This window comes from Musca autumnalis, unplaced genomic scaffold (genome assembly GCF_047663935.1).
Source record: "Musca autumnalis isolate F117 unplaced genomic scaffold, ASM4766393v1 scaffold_1, whole genome shotgun sequence".
NCBI lineage: Eukaryota > Metazoa > Arthropoda > Insecta > Diptera > Muscidae > Musca > Musca autumnalis.
Genome location: NW_027411644.1, coordinates 220,471,418 through 220,497,585, shown reverse-complemented (window position 1 = coordinate 220,497,585; position 26,168 = coordinate 220,471,418). Strand labels below are relative to the sequence as shown.

The window sequence follows — 26,168 nt, the reverse complement described above, 5'->3', positions numbered from 1 at the left end:
AAATGTATGCTGAAACCGATATAATCATACATTTATTTGGCTTATATATAGCGTTTAACAGAAAGGCATGGGGAAGGTACTCCACCTCTTCCGAAATTCATAATATATACATAACAATGGCAAACATTGAGCTTTTGTCGCAAATTTTATGGAAATCCCTTCAGTAGTATTGGAGTTATGACATATTAATAAAACAGGCGTGGTCGGACCTATAGGCCCTAAAGAAGTACCTAGATCTAGATTAATCCGTAAATTTTTAATCCGATTCATGCATAATTTTTACAAATATAACGTTTTTTAAAAAAATCACATAGGGAGGTACCCCGCTCCCTCTGGAATTCAATAAAATATGTAACCTGTTTTCGGCGGGCGTGGTAAACTTTTCTTTCCAAAAAACCTAAGTTGGGTTATGACAGCATTTGATTTTTATTCATAAAGGTAAGGCGTTTTTTTCAAATATGCCCCCTTCAAAATTCAAGAAAATATTCCCGTACATTCCCAGGAAAATCGGTTCAGTAGTTTTGTAGATGTAACATATTTTAAAAAGTGGGTGTGGTCAAGTCATTGGATCCTAAAAAAGTGGGTAAGGTCTTCCGAAGTAGATACATTCGTAATAATTGTAAATATAACGTTTTTTTAAAAAGTAGGGTATAGGGGAAGTACCCCGCCCCTTCCGAAATTCAACTGAATTTGTAGCCTATTTTAAGCGGGGGCCATCCTTGTACATTCCCTGGCAATTTCAGGAAAATCGGTTCAGTAGTCCCAATTTAGTCCAAATTTACATTAGGCGAGTTTACTTGCGGCAATTGTCAGTTTGTGGGTGAGAGAGGGTGTTGAGAGGTAAAGGGTTACCATATACCTCACCTCTCTGTTCATCAAACTGACAATTGCCGCAAGTAAACTCGCCTAATGTAAATTGGGACTTACATTAGGCGAGTTTATTTTTGGAGAAATTCAAGATTTTTAGACTTGACTGATGGTTCGTGCTACACACTTATCAGTCACACATACAGAAAGTGTTCATCGGACTGACGGCACAGACTGATAAATGAGTGGGGGCCTTATGTATGAATGAATGTATTGTCAAAAGGGAAACATAAAATGGAAATTCAGTTATAGTTTTTTTGGGGGGGTTTTCAGACTTAAACCACTAAAACTTAGCCATTTGTTAACCGATTTAAACAAATAATAAGTTGTTCTAAAGATATTATTCATCCCTTTTAAAAGGAAGAAGGATCAATAGAAATTCGTTGTGAAAAAAAAGAATATATGTATGTCCGTTTAAATTTGAAAATGTAAGAAACCCAGATTTTCACTGCTTTTACCGTTATAAAAAAATAAAACGAAGTGACCCAAACGAACAAAAGGCATTGTTGTTGTCCATGGATCCCAACACGATATAATTTTGCATCAGAACACTTGAATATTTTTCGGGTCAAATTTTATAGCACAATGTCATTTATCGACATTTTCCGAAAAGTTTGCACATTCTTAAGGCCAAAACTGCCTGAAGGAGCGTTCCAATTCTTTTGCGATGTATTAGAGAATTTTGCAATTACTGTCTTGGCTGTTTGTCTTTGTGTTGCATCGAAAATCTCAATGGTTTGGCTGTTATATGGCAAAATATCCAAAAAACGTAAATTAAAAACTTAAAGTCAAAATCGGGTAGATATATGGTCCAGTGGACTTGTTTGCTCAGTTCAATCCCAGGAATAAGAAACGCGAAGGGCCCATTAAAATTAAATTTTTAAATTAATGATTTTTAATGATCAATGATCATTAATTTTAATATTAAATAAAAAGGTCGAAAAATAAAATACAATATTTAATTTTAAATTTTATTTTAAATTTTAAGTTTCAAATTTTAAATTTAAAATTTTTAAATTTGATATTTTATATTTAAAAATTTAAATATTTAACTTTTAATTTTAAATATTAAATTTTAATTTTTAAGTTTTAAATTGTAAGTTTTAAATTGTAAGTTTTAAATTTTAATTTTTTTTATTTAAAAATTCCTTCATTTAAAGTTAGTTTAGGCGCACCGTGTAGCCACAACAATGAGCTGGTAAATTTCTTTATCGATTGGAAAATAATTGTGGCCTGTATAATTGTGGTCTGCTGAAAATTCGACTTTGGCCACCATACAAAGTACAACGGAGATTGAGATCGGTTAGGGGGCAGGGGTTATCGTCAACTGATCGTCATACGTTTTTGTAGAAATCTTTTTTTAGCCACAACAATGAACTGGTATAGTTTGTTCATTGGTTGGACCATACATAATTGCGGCCTTTAGAGAATTTTCGTGAAAATGCACCTTTGACCCCATACAAATTACTAGGGGAAAAATCGCTAGGTTGGCAAGGGTTAACGTTAACTGTCAGCATAAACTTTCATATTAGGTTTGTGGATCAAATGGAAAAAATTTAGAGGACAGGAGTTCCAAAAATATAAATTTTAATTTTTTAGATCGCTCATGTATATACTTGATGTATATATATAAGTATGAATTAAATTTATATTATCCTCAACTACACAAAATGGTTATAAGATTAAGGGGAATATTTTACAGTTGGCTGAAATGAGTAATGTTTCCGTATCTCTGGACGATTGTTAAATCTCCATGATTTATTCAATTACTAATCTGGAACCATTCCTGTAGTGCATACGCTGAAAAGAAAAAAAGTAATTAAATAGAATTGTTATTATGTCAATTGTCAGTTTGTGGGTGAGAGAGGGTGTTGAGAGGCAAAGGGTTACCATATACCTCACCTCTCTCTCCATCAAACTGACAATTGCCGCAAGTTAACTCGCCTAATGTAAATTGGGACAAAAATAAAAACTTTAAAAGGTTTTTGTGCGGAAGCTTTTTTAGTCGAATCACTTTATGCAATCACAGGTAAAAATCTTCAAAATATCATACAGAGGTACGAGGTTCTAAAAAAGTCATAACCCTAATATACACTTTGATACGGCCAAAATTGTAACTCATCGAAACAATGGTTTTAGACGAAATCCGTTTCGGACAATTTGTAGTGTATTTGCTACGTCCGTCCGTCTGTCTGGCTAACTGGTGCGCACGATAACTCTCGAACGAAGCGACTGATCGGGTGCCAAACTTGTTTCTCCTGATAATTCTATCCATTTTGGTTCTCGGGATAATGAGGCTAAACCCTTGAAAATACGCAAAATCGGAAGGTAAGGTTCTATTGCGACTATCTTAAAATGTAGACCTGTGCTGAAAAGTTTCGGGGGTTGGGGGGAGTTTTGCAGCCTCAAAGAAACTTAAATTCCAAATTTCAGCCATGTCGGCGTGAAAATGATGCTAAAATCTCCGAAATACCAAAAATCAGGGGACAGTGTTCTACTGGGGCTATATCAAAAAGTGGACATGTTCTGACAAATTTCTGGGAGAGTGGGGAAGTTTTGCAGTCCCACGGAAGGCTATATACCAAATTTCAGCCATTTTGGTGTGAAAATTAAGCTAAGGCCGATACTGTTCTACGGGGGCTATATCAAAACGTGGACTTCTGGGGGCGGGGGAAGTTTTGCAGCCCCAAGGAAGACTAAATACCAAATTTCATCCATTTTGGTGAAGCAAAAACCATTCAAATACCGATTTTCGGGAGGTACCGTTCTATGGGGGCTCTAACCAAACGTAGACCTGTACTGACAATTTCCGGGAGAAAGCTTTGTAGTCCCAAATAAGACTAAATACCAAATAATGAGGCTAAAAAGCTCAAAATAGAGAAAATCGGCAGGTATCGTTCTATGGGGGCTATAATCAAACGAGGACCTGTACTGACAATTTTCCGGGAGAAAGTTTTGTAGTCCCAAAGAAGGCTAGATATCAACCTGCATCTACTTTGGTGTGATACTGAGGCCTTCAAAATACCGAAAATATGGAGGTACTGTTCTATGGGGGCTATATTAAAACGAGAACGAGGGGAATGTTTTATAGTCCCAAAGAAGACTAAATACTACCTATCAACATTTTTGGTGTGACACTGAGGCTAAAACCTTCAAAACACCGAAAATCGGGAGGAACCGATATACCGGGACTATATCAAAACGTGGACCAAATACCAAACATCCTAGGAGTAATTGAAACTTCAGTACCCAATTATAAATCTTTACCTTAATTATTGCTAGCTGTATCTTGATTTCAACAGACGGACGGTCAGGCGGACCTTAATTTTGTGCTGCTCAAGAAAATATATATGTCTCATTTACTCGAAGAGTGACACATCTCAAAATATCCATTTTCGAGAATAACGTGTTTTAAGTTGGTGTTTGAAATTTGAATTCCCAACTTAAAAATATTATTACAAAACAATTAAGCAAATGCTATAGTCCGACGGGGCCGACCATGTGATACCCTACACCACTACACCTGCAATTAGCTACTAGCACATCAAAATTCCTTTATTTAACAAATAAACGTATTGTAAGAAATAACTTCGTGGATTCTACCGTGTCCTAAGACTCCACTTGTAAAGAAGTTGTTCATGGCTGAAATACTCAGGAAAGTCGAAAACATTACTGAGGGGCCTTTTGCCACTATTAAAAATTTTATGTTGCCTGGCCGGAAATATTCATATTCAATTATACGTCAGGAGGCTGTCGGTGCCTTCGCCTTCACCAAAATTAAAATTAAAAAAACCTTAACGACAGCTACACCGAGTACATTTTGCTGCAATACACGTATAAAAATCCAATTGGACAATTAAAACGCTGAGGCTCCATGTAATTTGCAATAACACCAGAACTGGGAATTTCTCTGTCATGATAGAGACAATTTGTAGCATGGGAGAAAACTGTGGTTCTCTAAAAAAAAACACCATATATTAGGGAGTAGCCCGTTATCTAGCAGACACGTTATCGCAATTTGCACTAAAAACCTTCTGGCATAGCCAACACGCTTGTGTCGCCAAGCGACATTTGATTTTTTTGGACAGTTTGACATTTTTTATCCTAAGCGTACTCAGGACAGTTTAACATACGACCATGTGTTGTGTTGCTTAGAGTGACTTGCAAAAAAATGGAATTTACTTGTGAACATATTCGTTCTATAATAATTCACAAATTTCGACATGGCAAGATTGAATCGATCAAATTAAATCTTTGTATTAAAAGAGCCATCCTAAATCACTATGAAAAACTGACTTAAAGAATTCAATCGTAGCCGACACTCGCAAACAACGAAGGTCGTGAGGGTCGGCCAAAATCGGCCGTTGTACCAGGAATAAATTAAGCCGTGCGTGAACGGATAATGCAATATCGCCATGTTATATACCGTGAGATAGAGGCATCCTTGGGCATTTCTTTCACCAACTAAGATTTGATATTGCATGAACACCTGGCCGCAAAAATGGATTTTTCTCGTTCGATCCAGCAAAATTGGTCAATCGCTCAAACAAAGGCTCTTGTGGATTTGTGCAAAAAATTGTGTATAAAACGGCACAGACGACGAATCTTGGATCTGCGCTTAGGAGCCCGCAACAAAACAGGAATCGACCATTTGGGTCTTCGAAAGCCCAATCCAACGAAAGTTTTTCATGGAAGAAGACCCTCGAAGCAAATGATCCCCTGTTTCTTCGGCAAAACTGACCGTGTGGCGACTATACGGCTTGAGATATGTAAGACGGTTAATTCTGAGTTTTACACTTCAATTTGTTTGCCTGAAGTCTCCAGAGAAATTCGAAAAACAAACAAGAGAAATCGAATCGTTCCGCATCTTGACAATGCGAGCTATCACACATCGATTCAAACCAGCGCCAGATGATGACCAATAACTTCATATGATTGCAGCACATCAAGAATAAAAGGCGTGGTCAACGATTTTCGTCGCCAGAAGATGCTGTAAAAGCGTTAAAAAAAGCGTTGGAGATGTCTCAATCAAGCCACTGAAAACAACCCAACACAGTAAGCGTACTGACAAAAACTGTCAAACTTTCCAAAAAAAAAAAATGTTAAATGACGCCTGGCGACTCTGGGTGTCAGAGTAAAACTCCAACCTCTAGCGTGATTAAGGTTACACTTCCCACAATTAAAACTGAGGGATCCCTACATATACTAGGCTCTAATTCTGTTAACTGACGTCATACATCGACATAATTAACATCAATGGAAAGGTCAAGCGCTCCTCTTCTAAATATAACTTACACGGGTTTAACATATGTTTAAAGAATAAATATATAGTTACTAGCAAAATGCCCGCTACTTCGTATGCGGAAAAGGAATAATATTCAAATAAACAATATTTAATAGGGTGAACACTGAAAATTTTTGGTACTAATACCTATTTGAATTGATATTTAATTTCTTTCAAGTACTGTTCGTACACGTTTTGTTCCAATCTCAAAAAAAGACCTCTACACTTCAACAGCGGCCTACATTTAAAATTTCATTCCATGTTTTATTAGAACGTTATGGGTATATTGACAATTTTATCCACATTTTCCAACCGAATTTTGGAATTTGTAATATCAAAATGTAGAAAACCGATCGATTCCGCGGTCAGGCAACATCAAATTTTCAACTGTGGCAAAATACCCCTCAGTGTAATTTGGCGACATTTTCTGAGTATTTCCGCCATGTAAAACTTCTCCACAAGTGGTGTCTTAAGACACGACGTTCGGACTCGGCGACAAACAGTAGGTCCCATATCACTGAGCTAATATGAATCGGGGTGCATTCATTGATATGAGAGAAGTCTTCCTTGTCCCGTCTGGGATGTTTGTGGAACAATTATTACATTATTTAGAAACCGAATTCGTGTTAACATAGAAACAATAGTACATTATTCGGTAAAATTTTTAGAATCCAGAATCTTAGCTCATATGTTACAGTTTTAGCTCTACTTGTCCAGCCAATGCCTATGGTATTAGATGTAGAAACCACTCATACATTAAATTAACGATTGAAAAGAGTTCAAATTAAAATACAACAACAAATGCGTAGTAATCACAAATAAATCATTTAGGCGTTTAAAATGTGACTATTTTTCGTTATTTATTGTCACATTTCGATCATCAGAAGATTGAAAAATGCTTAATCAAAAAATGGTCATCCAGGTGTTTGAAAAGTGATTATAATTATGTATCTTCTGATCATATTTTGAACAGATAGGTGATTAAATACTGATTGTTTTGTTGAAAATAATTCTCATATACACTTTCTACAAAACTTTGATATAAATGTAACGTATAATATTAAGAGTATAGACAAACACAACACATGTTCAGGTAAAGGGGATAATTAAAAGTCATAGCAAAGCAGAAAAGACAACACAACAAAGGAAAGGAACAAAAAAACAAGAGGGAAATAAAAAATTAATTCTTTGAATGTTTTCGTCTAATAAAAAGACTCATAAATGACTACCTAAAGACTCATAAACGATAATAAACATGACTAAAAAAAGACTCGAAAAAGAGTCCCAAATTAATCAACAAATCACCAATAAATGATACGAATCGAAAAAGACTTTATATACCATCAGAAAATGGGCAAAAATGACTCGAAACTAATGCAGAGGAACACTCATTTGTGATTTGTTTAGAAGAGTCGCCTGAGGTTACGTTTTCCTCCCGACAAAGGAGTCATTTATGATCAGAAAATGAGCTCATATTCCAGCTTTTTAATCGTGTAGTCGGATCAAAAAAAGACTCGAATTTGATTAAAATTTTCAAAAAATGCTGGCTGGGACCTAAACACCAACACCATCCCTCATACAACAATTCGAAATTCCACCTTTATCCCTTCAAGCAACGCCAAACTGGTACCAAATTCAGTACTTATAATGTGTATAAGTTAAAAAACTACTGCCTCTTATCCAAAACTAAATCCCAACCGCAAATGTACCAAATTTAGTACGTATACATAATACCGAATTTCACAATTTCAGCTCTACTAATTTACACAATAACAATTTGAATCAAATTCTGTGCCATTTAGTAATTTTCGTACACTTATTGTACGTATATCCACAACCACATCCATATCTCAACCCTACAAATCAAGAGGGTCTATAATACCAAATTTCCGAATTCTATTTCTATTCACAATACCATTAATACTTACTGTAATTCCAAATTTCAGGATTCCACCCTATCACTCCACCCAAAACTAAATTGTACAAAATTTAGTACCATTTAGTACTTTTCGTAACCATAAGTACGGACTTCCAAAACTATCTCAGTTCTACACTCCAACAGTAATCTAAATTTCGGGATTCCAGCTCTCTCCGTTCACCCAAACCCAAATTGAACCAAATTTAGTACCATTTAGTACTTTTCGTACCCATAAGTAAGAACTTCCGAAACTACCTCAATCCCACACTCCATAAGTAATCTTAATTATAAATTTCAGGATTCCAGCTCTATCTGTTCACCCAAATCCAAAATGTACCAAACTTAGTACCATTTAGTACTTTTCGTACACATAAGTACGAACTTCCGAAACAACCTCAATCCTTCACTCCATAAGTAATCTTAATTCCAAATTTCACGATTCCACCTAAATTTATAACCTGAATTCGAAATTTAAGGATCCCTGCTATATCCGTTCACCCATATATAAATTGTACCAAATTTAGTACATTCTGTACCCATAAGTACGAATTTCCAAAAACTACCTCAATCCTACACCCCATAAGTAATCTTAATTATAAATTTCAGGATTCCAGCTCTATCTGTTCACCCAAATCCAAAATGTGCCAAACTTAGTACCATTTAGTACTTTCCGCACCAATAAGTACGAACTTCCGAAACTACCTCAATCCTTCACTCCATAAGTAATCTTAATTTCAAATTTCACGATTCCACCTAAATTTAAATTGTTCCAAATTTAGTACCATTTAGTACTTTCCGTACCCATAAGTACGAATTTCCAAGACTAATTCAATCCTACAGTCCAACAGTAATCTTAATTCCAAATTTCAGGATTCCAGCTCTATTCGTTCTCCCAAATCCAAGTTGTACCAAATTTAGTACTTTCCGTACCCATAAGTACGAATTTCCAAAACTATCTCAATCCTATGGGGTGCATAAGTACTATTAGTTATAAATTTCAGGATTCCAGCTCTATCTGTTCACCCAAATCCAAATTGTACCAAATTTAGTACCATGTAGTACTTTCCGTACCCATAAGTACGAATTTCCAAAACTTGCTCAATCCTACAGTCCAACAGTAATCTTAATTCCAAATTTCAGGATTCCAGCTCTATTCGTTCTCCCAAATCCAAGTTGTACCAAATTTAGTACTTTCCGTACCCATAAGTACGAATTTCCAAAACTATCTCAATCCTATGGGGTGCATAAGTACTATTAGTTATAAATTTCAGGATTCCAGCTCTATCTGTTCACCCAAATCCAAATTGTTCCAAATTTAGTACCATTTAGTACTTTCCGTACCCATAAGTACGAATTTCCAAGACTAATTCAATCCTACAGTCCAACAGTAATCTTAATTCCAAATTTCAGGATTCCAGCTCTATTCGTTCTCCCAAATCCAAGTTGTACCAAATTTAGTACTTTCCGTACCCATAAGTACGAATTTCCAAAACTATCTCAATCCTATGGGGTGCATAAGTACTATTAGTTATAAATTTCAGGATTCCAGCTCTATCTGTTCACCCAAATCCAAATTGTACCAAATTTAGTACCATGTAGTACTTTCCGTACCCATAAGTACGAATTTCCAAAACTTGCTCAATCCTACACCCCAATAGTAATCTTAATTCAAAATTTCAGGATTCCAGCTCTGTCCGTTCACCTAAATTTAAATTGTACCAAATTTAGTACTTTCCGTGCCCATACGTACGAACTTCCAAGAATAACTCAATCCTACAGTCCAACAGTAATCTTAATTCCAAATTTCAGGACTCCAGCTCTATCCGTTCACTGAAATCTAAATTATACCAAAATTAATGCCATTTAGTACGTTCGGTACCCATAAGTACGAATTTCCAAAACTACACTCCAAAAGTAATCTTAATTCCAAATTTCAGGGTTACAGCTCTACCCGTTCACCCAAATCTAAATTGTACCAAATTTAGTAACTAGTACTACATGTTCCGTACCCATAAGTATGAATTTCCAAAACTACCTCAGTCCTTCTCTCCATCAGTAATATTAATTCCAAATTTCAGGTTTCCAGGTCTATCCAAATCCACATTTTACCAAATTTAGTATCATTTAGTACTTTCCGTACCCATAAGTACGAAATTCCAAAACTACACTCCAAAAGTAATCTTAATTCAAAATTTCAGGATTCATCCTAATCTAAATTGTACCAAATTTAGTACCATTTAGTACTTTTCGTACACATAAGTACGAATTTCCAAAACTACCTCAAACCTACACTCCATCAGTAATCTTAATTCCAAATTTCAGGTTTCCAGGTCTATCCAAATCCAAATTGTACCAAATTTAGTACCATTAATTACTTTTCGTACACATAAGTATGAATTTCCAAAACTACCCCCATATTTCACTTCGACTGTAATCTAAATTCCAAATTTCAGGTCCTCAGATCTATCCGTTCACCCAAATCCAAATTGTACCAAATTTATTACTTCTCGTACACATAAGTACGAACTTCCAAAATCATTTCCTTATATCAACACCACTTCCCAACCTTGATTCCCATACAAAATTTGAAGATTGTAGCTATATCCGCTCAAAATATACAATTGGTACCAAATTTAGTAAATTGCAGTACTTTTCGTACACTTATAGGTGGAATTTCCAAAAACCATACCAAAGAGTTCTCTGTCTAACTCTCCATCAGTGACCCTCGTTCCAAATTTAAGAATTCTAGCTCTTCCCGTTTGCCTAATACCATGGGTACCATATTTTCTACGAAATAAGTACGAAATTGCTGGGTTCCAGCTCTATTTACCAAATTTAGTACAGTTTAGTACTTTTCGTAAACATAAGCACTAAAACTACCCCATATATCAATTTTACGCTTCAACAGTTATTTTAATTCGAAATTTCAAGTTTCCTGCTCTATCCGTTCACCCAAATCCAACTTGTACAAAATTTAGTAGCATTTAGAACTTGTCGTACACATAAGTACAAATTTCGAAAACTACCCGCATATCGCAATCCTATACTCCGTCAGTAATCTTAATTCCAAATTTCAGGTTTCTAGCTCTATCCTTTCACCCAAATCCAAATTATACTAAATTTAGTACCATTTAGTACTTTTCGTACACATGAGTACGAATTTCACAAACCATTTCCTTTTATAAACACAACTTCCCAACCTTTATTTCCATACCAAATTCCAAGTTTCTAGCTAAATCCGTTCAATATATACAATTGGTACTAAATTTAGTACTTTTCGTACCCTTATAGATCGAATTTCCAAAAACCCAGCCTTATCTCACCCCTACTCACTCACTTATCACTAAGCTCTTTTATATATATAGATTTCACTAAAAACTTTACAAACTTTCACACAAAAGTTCTGGTCCATTTAACCCTCTAAATATTATCTGATCATCACGTTAAATTGCAAGCTACTTCTCTGTCGTAAACGCAAACTTTACAGAGCCGGTAAAAAAATTGGATAAACATTTTTTGGTCCATTTCACCCCCTAAATATTTAACGATCATCGCCAAAAACTATAGGGGTCTATTCTGGTCTGAACCCGACCTCCATACAAAATTTCGTGAGATTGCTCGATAATTGCGGCCTGTAGCGTGCGTACAATTTTTAATGGACGGACATACGAACGGACACACGTCTCAAAATCGCTTTATCTCGTCGAGATATGCATTTTGGTATAACACATGGGGGGTCTACGACGAATATTTCGCGGTGTTACATGAATTTTTCGAAAAACAAACTTATAATACCCTTTCCACTTCTACTTGGATTATACTTTGCAAACAGCTAACCAGATATCAGTGCTAATTTGTGCAAGATCAAGCATGATTTGAAGTGCTTTAGTGCTTCTTAAACTTAAAAAAAGTTTTTTGTTGAACTATGCCAAACCCGTAGCAAATGAACTATAACTCGTAGAGTTTAAGAGATATGAGCATGAAAATTTGAAACAAGATAAAGTAGAGGTCGCAGAAAAAATAAAAATTGATAACTCAGAAAAGACATTTTCTGAGTTATGCCACACATTGAGTAAATGAGCGATATATACTTTATAGGGTCTCCGACGTATATTTCGATGTGTTACAAATGGAATGACAACGTTATTTGCACCCTTCATATTATGGTGGAGGGGGTATAACAAAAATATGAATTTTCAAACAAAATCATGGTAAAATGAAACACAATGTTCTCTTTATAAGGAATTTTCTCTATAACGCAATAATTCTTCGTTAATTCACTTACTTATTCTCGGGTAATTGTAGATCTTCAACATTCACTTCTTCACTTAGACTAAAATTATCCCAGTCCAGTTGAGGAACAAAATATTCTTCAGCATGTTGTGATGTTGAAACAGCACCGCAAACAAATGATGAAGCTGTCACATTTGTAACAATTGATTCGCGTAATGGAAACTCTTCAGCAATAGATTTTAGTAAAGAAATTACTTGCAGAACGTTTTCCGCCATCGGTATAATATTATATTTATTGTCCGAGCAACTTAAAAGTAATTCTGTACATTTTTTCAACTCATCGAAAAATTCTAAAATATTTGGATCTGAATTGATTTTCTCATCGAGCTGTCGTATATCTTGGTTGGGTGGGAAATGACGTATATTTTGGCAAAAGGCGTTCACAAATGGACTACCTGTTGTCTCTGAACGTAACGATATAAAATTGTTGGGTACACTGTAGAGTACAGTGACATTTTTATGTAGATAACTACCATCCGTTGATGTTATATTTCTCAAATCTCTGTAATCGGCCCAGTCAATATGCGTTTTACCCCGGCAGGCATTGATGGCAAAGTGTATTTTGGTATTTTGTAGAAACGCGTTGTTCTGGATTGGTTTAACAATATCTTCCCGGATATTCACTTGACCATCATTGGTGTGTAAAATATCATCCTGACCACCATGAGACATAAGGAATATCAAAAGATTCTTCAACGGCCTGAAATCTTTATTGGATATATAATGAATGAGTTTTAGCAACTCTGCTCGATTGGCATCTTCAACAAGTATGTAGGGAATGCGAGCAATTTTCAATTCACGCATTAACCGAACAACGTCTCGTTCACTTCCTTTGCGTATACCAAGGGAATTGGTGAAATAGTAATTGTTAATAATAATGGCCAGGGCGGGGTTTATGGTATACAGATACAAATCCACCAATGTAGTTGGGTCTACAATTGCTGAGAGTACTCTACCCAAAACTCGTTGTAATGAACGTCCCAAGGGCTCCGTGATTAGTGTTAAGACCAAAGCAATGATATGGGTATAGGTCAAATATTCACACATCGAATGCCAAGTAAGACACTGTACAAATATGAAATGATTCAAATGTAAACTGTTGACAACTCTGAAATTTCTTAATACTTGTGAGCAACCATCTTTATTCTCATCTTTATCTTCATCGCGTGGATTGCACACATCAACTGGTTGATTCCCGTTCCTGGAAGCATTTGTTGACATGGTCAAATTATTGCGAGTCATTATTATTTTGGATTTGTAGCGTAAATAGGGATTCTGTTCCATGGCCATTACCAATGTGGACAGGATGAAAGTGTTATGGTGTACCACCACAATAACACTGGAATAACCAATAAATTTTGAATTTCTCAAATATTGTACAATTTCTTTGTCGGATTTCGTTAGGCAGCATACTAAAGGTATATTTTCGAATAAACATCTAAAGGTAGCGGTATGTTGCCATTCATCGTGAGGATTTTCTATATGAACAATGGCCACTTTAAGTCCCGCTTCCGTTAATGCATATTTTTTATTTTCATCGCGCAGTGCACTTGTTATATCTTCCAAGAACTCTGGCTTTTCATTAAGACAAAGACCCTCTGAACACTTTTTGTTTTGTTTGAACATATTCTTCTTTGTTGTTGTCATAATCTCCAGTAAGGCGAAGTCGTTAAAAATTACCGTGTTTCTGAGCTGCCAATGAAATACTGAACGAATGCTTCGGAAGTGAGATGCAAATGAAAATAAAGAGAGAGAATGCGTGCGAGCAGCGAGCATCGCTGTTCATGACTAATTCATAAATTGGCAATACATATTTTAATTCCCTTTTGTACACGGAACTAACTATTAACTAGTGACAGTTGTATTGTTTTTCTTGCCAAATGTTGCAGGAGAAATTCTCTCCAGAAACCTGTAGCAATTTCTCACCCACATAACTGTCTTTGTATCTTAGTAAAACAACACAACACAATATACCAAATTAAAAAGGCGAACTTGTTGTTTGGTCCTCAACCTTGGCCCACTCTACCTTGACCCTTTCGTCCTGAAAACAATTTTTTAAGAGCCCCTTAAGCCACACACACACGCTTACCGAAGAGTAACTTACATCCAAATGCAATATTGCATTATTTAGTAGCATGGTAGAACAAACAAGGTAAAGTAAATACTACAACAAATACAACTCAACAACAACCACATACAAATTTGTTTTTATTTGTACTGTTAGTGTCATCGGTATATGTAAACAAAACAAGGAAATGTCTATAAATTATTGGATTTTTTTACTTTTGATTGAAAATTGTGAAAAACGTGAATGAAAATTCCCTCCATTTTTATACCCTCAGCATTTATGCTAAAGAGGGTACATACACTTTCATACGGGCAAAATGTACCTCATCGAAATAATGGTTTCAGACCCCAAGTATGTTTGGACGAAATGTGTTTCAGACAATTTGGAGTTGATTTAGCCACGTCCGTCCGTCTGTCTGTCTGGCTGGCTGGAGCGCTCTATAACTCTCGAACGGATCAACCGATTCGGTCCAAAATTTGGCTTTCGTAATATTTTGTCCAAACTTAGTTTAAGTTCGAAGATGGGTTATATCGGTCCACTCCTTCCGGTACCTCCCCCATAAAAGTTCGGAAAATTAGTGGGCACGAAAACTCTTAAAGGAAGTAACCGGTTTGGTCCATACTTTGCACATCGTGAAATTTCTAACAGACTTAGATGAGGTTCCAATATGGACCCAATCGGTCCAGTCCTTCGGGTACCTCCCATACAAAATTTCGAAAAAGTGCAGTTTAGGATCTGCTCTCGAATCGCTTTGATTTTTGCTGTAGCAACTTGTATTCACTGCCCCCCATAAGACGGTACAAGTTTTATCAGACGCAAGTCCATACTTCCTGAGAAAGTAGCCTGAAAGTTGCAAAAAATCCCCATGACACCGTGTGTAATGGTTGGAGCGCAAGAGAACTCTCAAGCGGATCTGCCGATTCGGTCCAAAATTTAGCCTTCGTAATATTTTGTCCAAATTTAATTTAAGTTCGATGATAAGCTATATCGGTATACTCCTTCAGGTACCCCCACACAAAAGTTCAAAAATGTTCGGAAAAATTGTGCGCACGATGACTTTTGAATGGAGTGACCGATTTGGTCCAAACTTTACACATCCTAATATGTCTACCAGATATAAATCAGGTTTGAATATGAACCACGCCTTCGGGTACCTCCCACACAAAATTTCGGATAAATTCACTTTAAGGCCCGTTCTCGAATCACTTTGATTTCTGTTGAAGCAACTTGCCTACGCTGCCTCCTTTACGCCGGCAATAGTTTTTTCAGAGGCAAGTCCATACTTCTTGAGAAAATAGCCTGAAAGGTGCAAAAAAACCCTATGACACCGTTTGCAATGGTTGGAGCCCAATATAACTCTCGAACGGATCAACCGATTTGGTCCAAAATTTTTTCTTCGTCATATTGTGTCCAAACTTAGTTTCAGTTCGATCGAAAATTTATACTCTGAACCACTAAAGTGACTAGTAATATATCAATCGAAAAGGTATGACCCCCAAAATAAGATCAACTTCCATAATGGACTATGTCGGTCCATTCCTTCAAGTACCTCCTTTGCAACATTTTGAACTTTAATCCTACTAATCCTAAAAAAATCATGTTTATTAGGGCTTTAGTTTTTTTTTTAATTTAACAGAATGCCACACATATTAACAAATGTTATCACGCCTCCATAAGCGGTGTTTTAGTGTGCGGCACGTCGTTTAGACTTGGATGAGGTTGCATGTCATTGACATGAAGAAGTCTTTATGGGAAATAGTTTTTTTTTCTGAATAATAGATTTTTTCCTCGAAAAATATATATCCTTAATATAGAAAAAAAAATATATAAAATGTCGTACGGAATTTGACACAAACATTTCAGTCCAGTTCAATCAGCTGGGTATATCTGTTACCTTTTATTGTTCTACCATGATTTGGGAATTTAAATTGTTTGAATTTTATTGGGGTCAAAATTCATTAACAGGTACATATTGGAATCAGATTTCATGGGGCCATATATCGCGAGACCTTGGCGTTTCAATTATTTTATCATATAATCTTAAAACACATTCAAATTTACGACATCCGCTGGATTTTGCAAATCTAACAAGTAAGAACGGCGTTAAGTTCAGCCCGGCTGAACTTGTATACCCTCTACTACGAGTTGTATTGAAGTAAAACTAAACAAGTAAAAAAGTGTCAGTCGGCTTTGCCGACAGATATATGTATACCCTCAGCTAATGTGAAGCCAAACTTTCACCTCCGGACAGATCGAATGTATTTAAGGTCTCTTCAGAATTTTGTGGCCCTTTTTGGACATTTGAACTTGCCGACAAAAATGTGGATTAGGAATTAACTGCACTAAGACACAAATGTTGAACTTCTGTAGGACAGGTACCTTTAGGGAGGACCGATATGGGCCATTTTAGAAGTTAAACTAAATTTTCATAAAATTTTAGGATATCCAAAGTTTGGACGAATTTGGTTGCCCCATTCAAGTGATATCGTCCTAGCATTTTAGTGACACGTTTTAAATATTGGGGAGAAGAACCGAAAGTTGTGAACCGGTATTGCCCATGAAACTAAGTTTGGATATAATATGGCGAAGACCAAATCGGTTGAACAGATCGAGAGTTCGTGCTCTCAGACCGCCACATATGGTGAAATAGGGGTTTTTACACCTTTCCGGCTGTTTTCCCAAGAAATATGGACTTTCCTCTGAAAAAACTTTTACCGTCGTAATGGAGCTAGCGAATGCAAATCACTTCAACAAAAATCAAAGTGATTCGAGAGCAGGTCTTAAAGTGAACTTATCCGAAATTTTGTGTGAGAGGTACCGGAAGGAGTTGAGAAATATAATCCATATTCGAACCTGATCTATATCTGGTAGATATATTGCAAAGTATAGATTACATCGGTCACTGCTTTCAAGAGTTATCGTGAGCAAAATTTTTCCGAAAATTTTGTGGGGGAGGTACCTGAAGGAGTAGACCGATATAGCCCATCTTCGAATTTAAACTATGTTTTGATAAAATATTACGAAGGTCAAATTTTGGACCAAATCGACAGATTCGTTCGAGAGTTATCTTGTGCTCCACCCACTACAAAAGGTGTCATAAGGGATTTTGCAACTTTCCGGTCATTTTCTCAGGAAGTATGGACTTGCCCCTGATGAAACTTACAGCATCATATAGAGGACAGCGAATACAACTTGCGTAAACAAAAATCAAAGCGATTCGAGACCAGGTCCTAAACTGAACTTTTCTGAAATTTTGTGTGGGAGGTATCCGAAGGAGTGGACCGATATAATCAATCTTTGAACTTGAACTAAGTTTGGACAAAATATTACGAAAGCCAATTTTTGGACCGAATCGGCATATCCGTTCGAGAGTTATCTTGCGCTCCAACCACTAACACGGCGTCATAGGGTTTTTTGTAACTTTCAGGTCCATTTTCTCAGGAAGTATGGACTTGCCCCTAATGAAACTTACAGCGTCGTATAGAGGACAGCAAATACAACTTGCGTAAACAAAAATCAAAGCGATTCGAGACCAGGTCCTAAACTGAACTTTTCCGAAATTTTGTGTGGGAGGTACCCGAAGGAGTGGACCTATTGAGTCCATATTAGAACCTCATCTATGTTTGGTAGAAATTTCACGATGTGCAAAGTATGGACCAAATCGGTTATTCCCTACAAGAGTTATCGTGCGCACAAGTTTTGCGACAATTTTTGAACATTTGTGGGGGAGGTACCTGAAGGAGTGGACCTATATGGCCCATTTTCGAACTTAAATCGAATCTGGACAAAATATTTCGATACCCAAAATTTTAACCGAATCGATTGATCCGTTCGAGAGTTATCGTGCGCACCAGCCAGACAGACAGACAGACGGACAGACAGACAGACGGACAGACAGACAGACGGACGGACATTGCTAGATCTACTCAAAATTGTCTGAAACGGATATCGTACAAACATACTTGGGGTCTAAAACCATTATTTCGATGAGGCACATTTTTGGTCGTATCAAAGTGTAAATACCCTCTTTAGCCTAAAGGCTGAGGGTATAAAAAGTAGTTTCCTTTCGTTTAGCAAGAAGACTAAATACCAAACTCCGGAAATTAAACAATGAGGCTGATTTTCCAAATACCGAAATTCGTGAGGTATCGTTATATGGGTGTTATATGAAGACGTGAACCTGTACGGACAAATTTTGAGAGGAAAGTTTTATACAACCAACGAAGACTAAATACCAAATTTCGGCCATTTCGGAGGAATATTGAGGCCACAACCTTTAAAATACCGCAAATTGGGAGGTACCATTAAATGGGGGCTATGTGAAGGCGTGGGTCCATACCGACAAAATTCTGAGGAAAGGTTTTATACCCCCAACGAAGACTGAGTATCAAGTTTCAGCCATTTCGGTGTGATAATGAAGCTAAAATCTTAAAAATACCGAGAATTTGGAGGTACACTTCTATGGGGGGAATATGAAGGCGTGGACCTATACCTAGAAATTTCAGATGCAAAGTTTTGCACCCCAACGAAGACTAAATAACAAATTTCAGCCATTTCGGTGGAATATTGAGGCCTTCAACCTTCAAAGTGGGATGTGTTGTTCTATGGGGGCTATATGAAGGCGTGGACTTATACAGACAAATTTCATATAGAAAGTTTTATACCGCAAATGAAGACTATACCGACAAATTTCATATGGAAAGTTTTATACCCCAAATAAAGAATAAATACCACATTTCAGTCATTTCGGTGGAATAATGAAGCCACAACCTTCAGAATACGGAAAATCGGGAGGTACCCTTCTATGGGGACAATATGAAGGCGTGGACCTTCATATTGTCCCCATAGAAGGGTACCTCCCGATTTTCCGTATTGTGAAGGTTGTGGTTTTATACCCAAAATAAAGAGTAAATACCAAATTTCATCCATTTTGTGGGAATATTGAGACCACAACCTTCAAAATACCGAAAATCTGTAGGAACCGTTCTATGGGGGCTATAAGAAGGCGTGGACCTATACCGACAAATTTCATATGCAAAGGTTTATACCCCAAATGAAGACTAAGTACCAAATTTCAGCCATTTCGGTTGAATCTTGAGTCCACAACCTTTAAAATATCGCAAATCGGGAGGTACCGTTCAATGGGAGCTATGTGAAGACGTTGCCCTATACCGACAAAATTAATAGATTAATAGAAACTTCTATACCAAATTGCAAAGCTCTATCTTTAAAATTGAGAGCTGTATCTAGATTTCAACAGACGGACGGACTTGAAGCAATCAACATTTTAATAATTACTGTTTCAACGCCCTCTATATTCCAATAGTAACATTTTTAAGCTTTTGTACTTTTGTCATTGTGATTTTATACCTTTTCATATTTCCTATTGTGATTGATCTTTAAATTTACAGGCTGTTTTTGTAAAAATGCTTGGCTGTCACACGAACCGTTCGTACTAAAACGTATACGTTCAAAATTAGGTTCTTGTAAAATTTTACGAACCATTCGTTTTTATCTGAAAGCTTTCGTCTATTTCATAAAAGCTTTTATATTTCAGGGCTTCCATGATACTTATTTTGTGAATTTTGCATAGATCTACACGTAAAATGTGTTACTTGATGGCAACCCCGATAAACAGATGAAAAACAAAAAATAAGAAAAAAAATGCAATCAAACTTGTCCAAAAATAATTGTGATAATATGAAGAAACGGATGTACATATACGCGTGTGCTTCTATGGAAATAAATAAAATTGCATTCCCTTCCAGTTTTCGTGTGTTTTGTGCCATTAATTACTCAAATTATTTAATTTTCTTTCAAAACGATGAGTCTTTTCCATTCGTTTATTTTTGACGTATTCGTTCGTCTGATTTTGTTACGAAAACCAAAAAAATTACGAAAATAAAAAGCTTTCATTTGTTTGTCACACGAATACAAACGTCAACCGCTATGAAAACCAAATTGTGTCTTCGTTCATGAAATCGACGAACGAATGGGCAAAAACTTTTTACAAAAACACGCTGTTAAAGTTAACAGATAAAAATACACCTCTGTAAATATATTTAATACTACTACTTTAAGCAACTGTTTTCTACTAAATTGTATCATCCATGACTAGACGACTTGTCGCTTCTCAAAAGTAGAAGCTAAGGAGAATAAAATTCGATTAATTCGTTCATTCCTCTTGAGCAACTTGAACTCTGTACATCAACCTGAGTGCTTCCTTAAGTAGTTGAAACTGATAGCAGAGCATCATCCGCAATACAGAGAGTGAATAAAATATTCTTCCTAAACCAAAACATCTGGTGTTTTATTGTATGTCCTCATACAACCTACGTAAACCGTCGGTTACAGACCTAGATGTTAAATATTTGATATGTTTAGAGAATATTTATTTCAATCGTAATCAAATTTGTCGCCATCAATTTTTCGATTTTTGCCCACGGGCGGAACCCCTGTGAAGGGGTGAAATTTATTATACAGTGGTCGACATTCTTTTAAGCGCAAGACAAATTTTTGTGTACATGTATTTGTATATACTCGCGAACTAAATAAATGTTATTAGGTTTTTCATTACAAAACAGTTAGTTTTATTATGATTTAACAAACTAAGAGAAAAATAAATTCAGTAGTGACACAGATGCGATTAATCGTGGACAATTTTCCAAAAACCTTAAAAATTATGCGACATTCGTTTAAACGCACACCACTTAAATGTCAATAAATAAGTTGTATATCAAATTTAGGGGGTGGCCCCCCACTTGTAAAGCCCAAAAGGCTTCTTTTTTATCTGAAAGGACACATATTTATCTACTTTCTGAATTTTCGTTGTTGGAAAATATTACGTAGTTTTGTGGGAAATGGCCTTCCACGAAACCCTTTTTATACCCTACACCAAACTGTGTTAAAAGGTATTATGTCTTTGTGCAATTGTATGTACCCAGCCAGCATTTTTTGAAAATTTTAATCAAATTCGAGTCTTTTTTGATCCGACTGCACGATTAAAAAGCTGGAATATGAGCTCATTTTCTGATCATAAATGACTCCTTTGTCGGGAGGAAAACGTAACTTCAGGCGACTCTTCTAAACAAATCACAAATGAGTCTTCCTCTGCATTAGTTTCGAGTCATTTTAGCCCATTTTCTGATGGTATATAAAGTCTTTTTCGAGTCGTATTTTTATCATTTATTGGTGATTTGTTGATTAATTTGGGACTCTTTTTCGAGTCTTTTTTGAGTCATGTTTATTATCGTTTATGAGTCTTTAGGGAGTCATTTATGAGTCTATTTATTAGACGAAAACATTAAAATAATTTTCTTTTTATTCTTCTTTTTTTGTTCTTTCCTTTGTTGTGTTGTCTTTTCTGCTTTGCTATGACTTTTAATTATCCCCTTTACCTGAACATGTGTTGTGTTTGTCTATACTCTTAATATTATACGTTACATTTATATCAAAGTTTTGTAGAAAGTGTATATGAGAATTATTTTCAACAAAACAAAAATAAAACAAAACAATCAGTATTTAATCACCTATCTGTTCAAAATATGATCAGAAGATACATAATTATAAACACTTTTCAAACACATGGATGACCATTTTTATACCCTCAGCCTTTAGGCTAAAGAGGGTATTTACACTTTGATACGACCAAAAATGTGCCTCATCGAAATAATGGTTTTATACCCCAAGTATGTTTGTACGAAATCCGTTTCAGACAATTTTGAGTAGATCTAGCAATGTCCGTCCGTCTGTCTGTCTGTCCGTCTGTCTGGCTGGCTGGTGCGCACGATAACTCTCGAACGGATCAATCGATTCGGTTCAAATTTTGGGTATCGAATTATTTTGTCCAGATTCGATTTAAGTTCGAAGATGGGCCATATAGGTCCACTCCTTCGGATACCTCTCCCACAAATGTTCAAAAATTGTCGCAAAACTTGTGCGCACGATAACTCTTGTAGGGAAAAACCGATTTGGTCCATACTTTGCACATCGTGTAATTTCTACCAAACTTAAATGAGGTTCCAATATGGACTCAATCGGTCCACTCCTTCGGGTACCTCCCACACAAAATTTCGGAAAAGTTCAGTTTAGGACCTGGTCTCGAATCGCTTTGATTTTTGTTTACGCAAGTTGAATTCGCTGTCCTCTATACGACGCTGTAAGTTTCATTAGGGGCAAGTCCATACTTCCAGAGAAAACAGCCTGAAAGTTACAAAAAACCCTCTGACACCGTGTGTAGTGGTTGGAACGCAAGATAACTCTCGAACGGATCAACTGATTCGGTCCAAAATTTGGATTGCGTAATATTTTGTCCAAACTTAGTTCAAGTTCAACGATGGATTATATCGGTCCACTCCTTCCGGTACCTCCCCCACAAAAGTTCGAAAATGTTCGGAAAATTTGTGCGTACGATAACTCTTGAAGGAAGTAACCGATTTGGTCCATACTTTGCACATTATGAAATTTCTACCAGACTTAGATGAGGTTCCAATATGGACTCAATCGGTAAACTCCTTCGAGTACCTCCCACACAAAATTTCGGAAAAGTTCAGTTTAGGACCTGCTCTCGAATCGCCTTGGTTTTTGTTGTTACATCTTGTATTCACTTTCCCCTATACGAAGGTACAAGTTTCCTCAGGGGCAAGTCCATGCTTCCCGAAAAAATAGCCTGAAAGTTGAAAAACAAAGCCTATGACACCATGTTTATGGGTGGAAGCGCAAGATAATTCTCGAACGGAAATGCCGATTCCGGTCAAAATTTGGCCTTCGTAATATTGTTTCCTAACTTAGTTTAAGTTCGTAGATAAGCCATAACGGTTCACTCCTTCAGGTACCTACCCCACAAAAGTTCAAAAATATTCGGAAAAATTGTGCGCACGATAACTCTTGATGGGAGTGACCGATTTGGTCCATACTTTACACATTCTCATAATATCTACCAGATATAGATCAGGTTCGAATATGGACTATATTTGTCCACTCCATCCCGTACATCCCACACACAATTTTGGATAAGTTCACTTTAAGACCTGCAATCGAATCACTTTGATTTTTGTTGAAACAATTTGCATTCGCTGCCTCAATTACAATGGTAAAAGTTGTTTCAGGGGCAAGTCCATACTTCTTGAGAAAACAGCCAGAAGGGTGTAAAAACCGCCTATGGCACATCCATGGTCTATGTCGGTCCATTCCTTTAAGTACCTTTTCCGCAACATTTTTGAACTTTAATCCTAATCAAAATTTTTGTCGGTTCATACGACCAAAATTTTGAAACATGAATACATACATAAGTTTTTTGTGAAAAAAGTGTTTCAATTTGCACAGGCTGAGGGTATATCTCTGTCGGCAAAGCCGACTGATACTTTTTTACTTGTTTTTTTTTTTAGCCATAGGACAAACGCTATTGCTTTTGGTGTAAATCGGTTCAGATTTGGATAAGCTCACATATATATTTTCGGCCGATATCACATATTTGCTGTTTTTAATGAATTTTGGAATGTTTGACGGAATTTGATCTAGAAATAAATGTGCCAAATTATTTTAAAATCGGTTCAGATTTGGATACGATCCCCATATATATTTTCTGCCGATTTGAGGAATTTGATGCACCAAACAACTTTTATCTGTCCAATTTTGATGAAATTTACAATGAAATTTAAATTTAGAATTTGGCCTAGAAATAAATGTCAAATGATTATATCGAAGTCGAATCAGATTCGGATATAGCTCTCATATGTATTTTTGGCGATTGCAAGTAGTTGATGCACCAAACGTCCTATATCCGTCTAACTTGGTCTAGAAATAAATGTGCCAAATTATTTTAAAATGGCAAATGATTATATCGAAATCGAGTCAGATTCGGATATAGGTCCCATATATATATTTTTGGCCGATTTAAAGTATTTGATGTACCAAACACCCTATATCCGTCTAATTTGGTCTAGAAATAAATGTGCCAAATCATATGGAAACGGATCAGGTTTGGATGTAACCCCCATATATGTATATTTTTGGCCAATTTGAGGTTTTTGATGCACCAAACATATTTTATATTTCCAATTATGATGAAATTTGAAATGTGTGGCGGAATTTGGTCTATAAATCAATGTGCCAAATTATATCGAAATCGTTTCACAGTGGTGTAGGGTATCATATAGTCGGCCGCGTCCGACTTTGATCCTTTCCCTATTGCTTTTGTAAAAGCGTTTTGCGGTGCCAACTCTAGCTCGAAAACTAGTTAACCGATCTCATATATTTGTAGGCTTATTTTAGTTTTCGAGGTAGAGTTGGCACCGATGTCAAAATGTCATTTTGAGAAAAACACATTTTTAGTTTCTCTGTAACATACAAAACACATACATAAATTTTTCCCTTCCAGATATGAGCGTCTCAGGCAATATTGTTCCGACGGAATTGACCATTTTACCACATATTCTATGCTACTTACACTTTAAGATAAGTCAATAGAATAATTTAAATTTTCTGAAATTTACAAGTAGGCGTCACCCCTTAAAGGGATGTAATAGTTGTGATAAAATGTGGGATTATTTGCCAAAATTAGTTGATCGACTTGTTTGAAACAAGATGGAATGTATAAATAAAAACATTAACACACGTAGTTCCACAACAATAATGAAAACCAAAAATAACATGTAATGCAAGGTGTCAAACAAATGTTTTCAAAATGAAATGGATGTTCCACAATACCCGGTGTTTTCGATGTTTTTTTTCGGGAACGAAGCTTATGTGTCTTTTTACTCAATACTTTTTACTCACAATTTTTTCTTGATGTTGTCTTTTTTAAGCAATTTGTGTAGTTAAAAACTTATTCAGTAAATTGTTTAGCTTTTAAAACGGCATAGCTATTATTAAGCAGTGTAAAAATAAATTATTCTCTGTTCCATAAAAGACTTTCTGATTCATAACTAGTACTGTTTGCATGTGGGTACTATGGCGTTTCTGTAGGGGTCTCAATCATTCTCACATCGATTGTATTTACTCATCAAACTTTACTGAGAGCACGTGTGAGAATACTTTATACGAAAGAATTTCTTTGTTTATTTGGGAGATTTCCCTAGCTGCAATCAACACTTTGATAACGATTTTTATGCATAACGTAGGTGTGCATGATATACATACATATATATATATTGTATATATGTATGTACAATTACTTGTTGTATTTCCAAACAACATTAAGGGGTTTTCCCCAATAAAAACTGTAGATGTTTTAAAATGTAAGTGTTTTTTGCTGTCTTGTTTATAAACAACTGGAAAAGTATCAGTTGGTTTTGCCGACAGATACATACCCTCAGTCTGGGTGAATTGGCTAAATTAAGGTTTCCATAGGAAATCTTCAATTCAGCCTGGCTGAATTAAGGTTTCCATAGGAAATCTTCAATTCAGCCTGGCTGAATTAAGGTTTCCATAGGAAATCTTCAATTCAGCCTGGCTGAATTAAGGTTTCCATAGGAAATCTTCAATTCAGCCTGGCTGAATTAAGGTTTCCATAGGAAATCTTCAATTCAGCCTGGCTGAATTAAGGTTTCCATAGGAAATCTTCAATTCAGCCTGGCTGAATTAAGGTTTCCATAGGAAATCTTCAATTCAGCCTGGCTGAATTAAGGTTTCCATAGGAAATCTTCAATTCAGCCTGGCTGAATTAAGGTTTCCATAGGAAATCTTCAATTCAGCCTGGCTGAATTAAGGTTTCCATAGGAAATCTTCAATTCAGCCTG

The 26,168-nt window shown here is 36.1% G+C and overlaps 1 protein-coding gene across 1 annotated transcript in view; it reads right to left on the bottom strand.

Moving 5' to 3' along the window:
- LOC141389158 (uncharacterized) overlaps positions 1-14,052 on the bottom strand; it is a 185,251-nt gene extending 171,199 nt beyond the window's left edge. The window contains exon 1 of the mRNA XM_073960225.1: positions 12,355-14,052. Coding sequence (XP_073816326.1) covers positions 12,355-14,009 — 1,655 coding nt within the window. The 5' untranslated portion in view covers positions 14,010-14,052. The remainder of the gene's footprint in view (positions 1-12,354) is intronic.
- Positions 14,053-26,168: the final 12,116 nt, after the last annotated feature.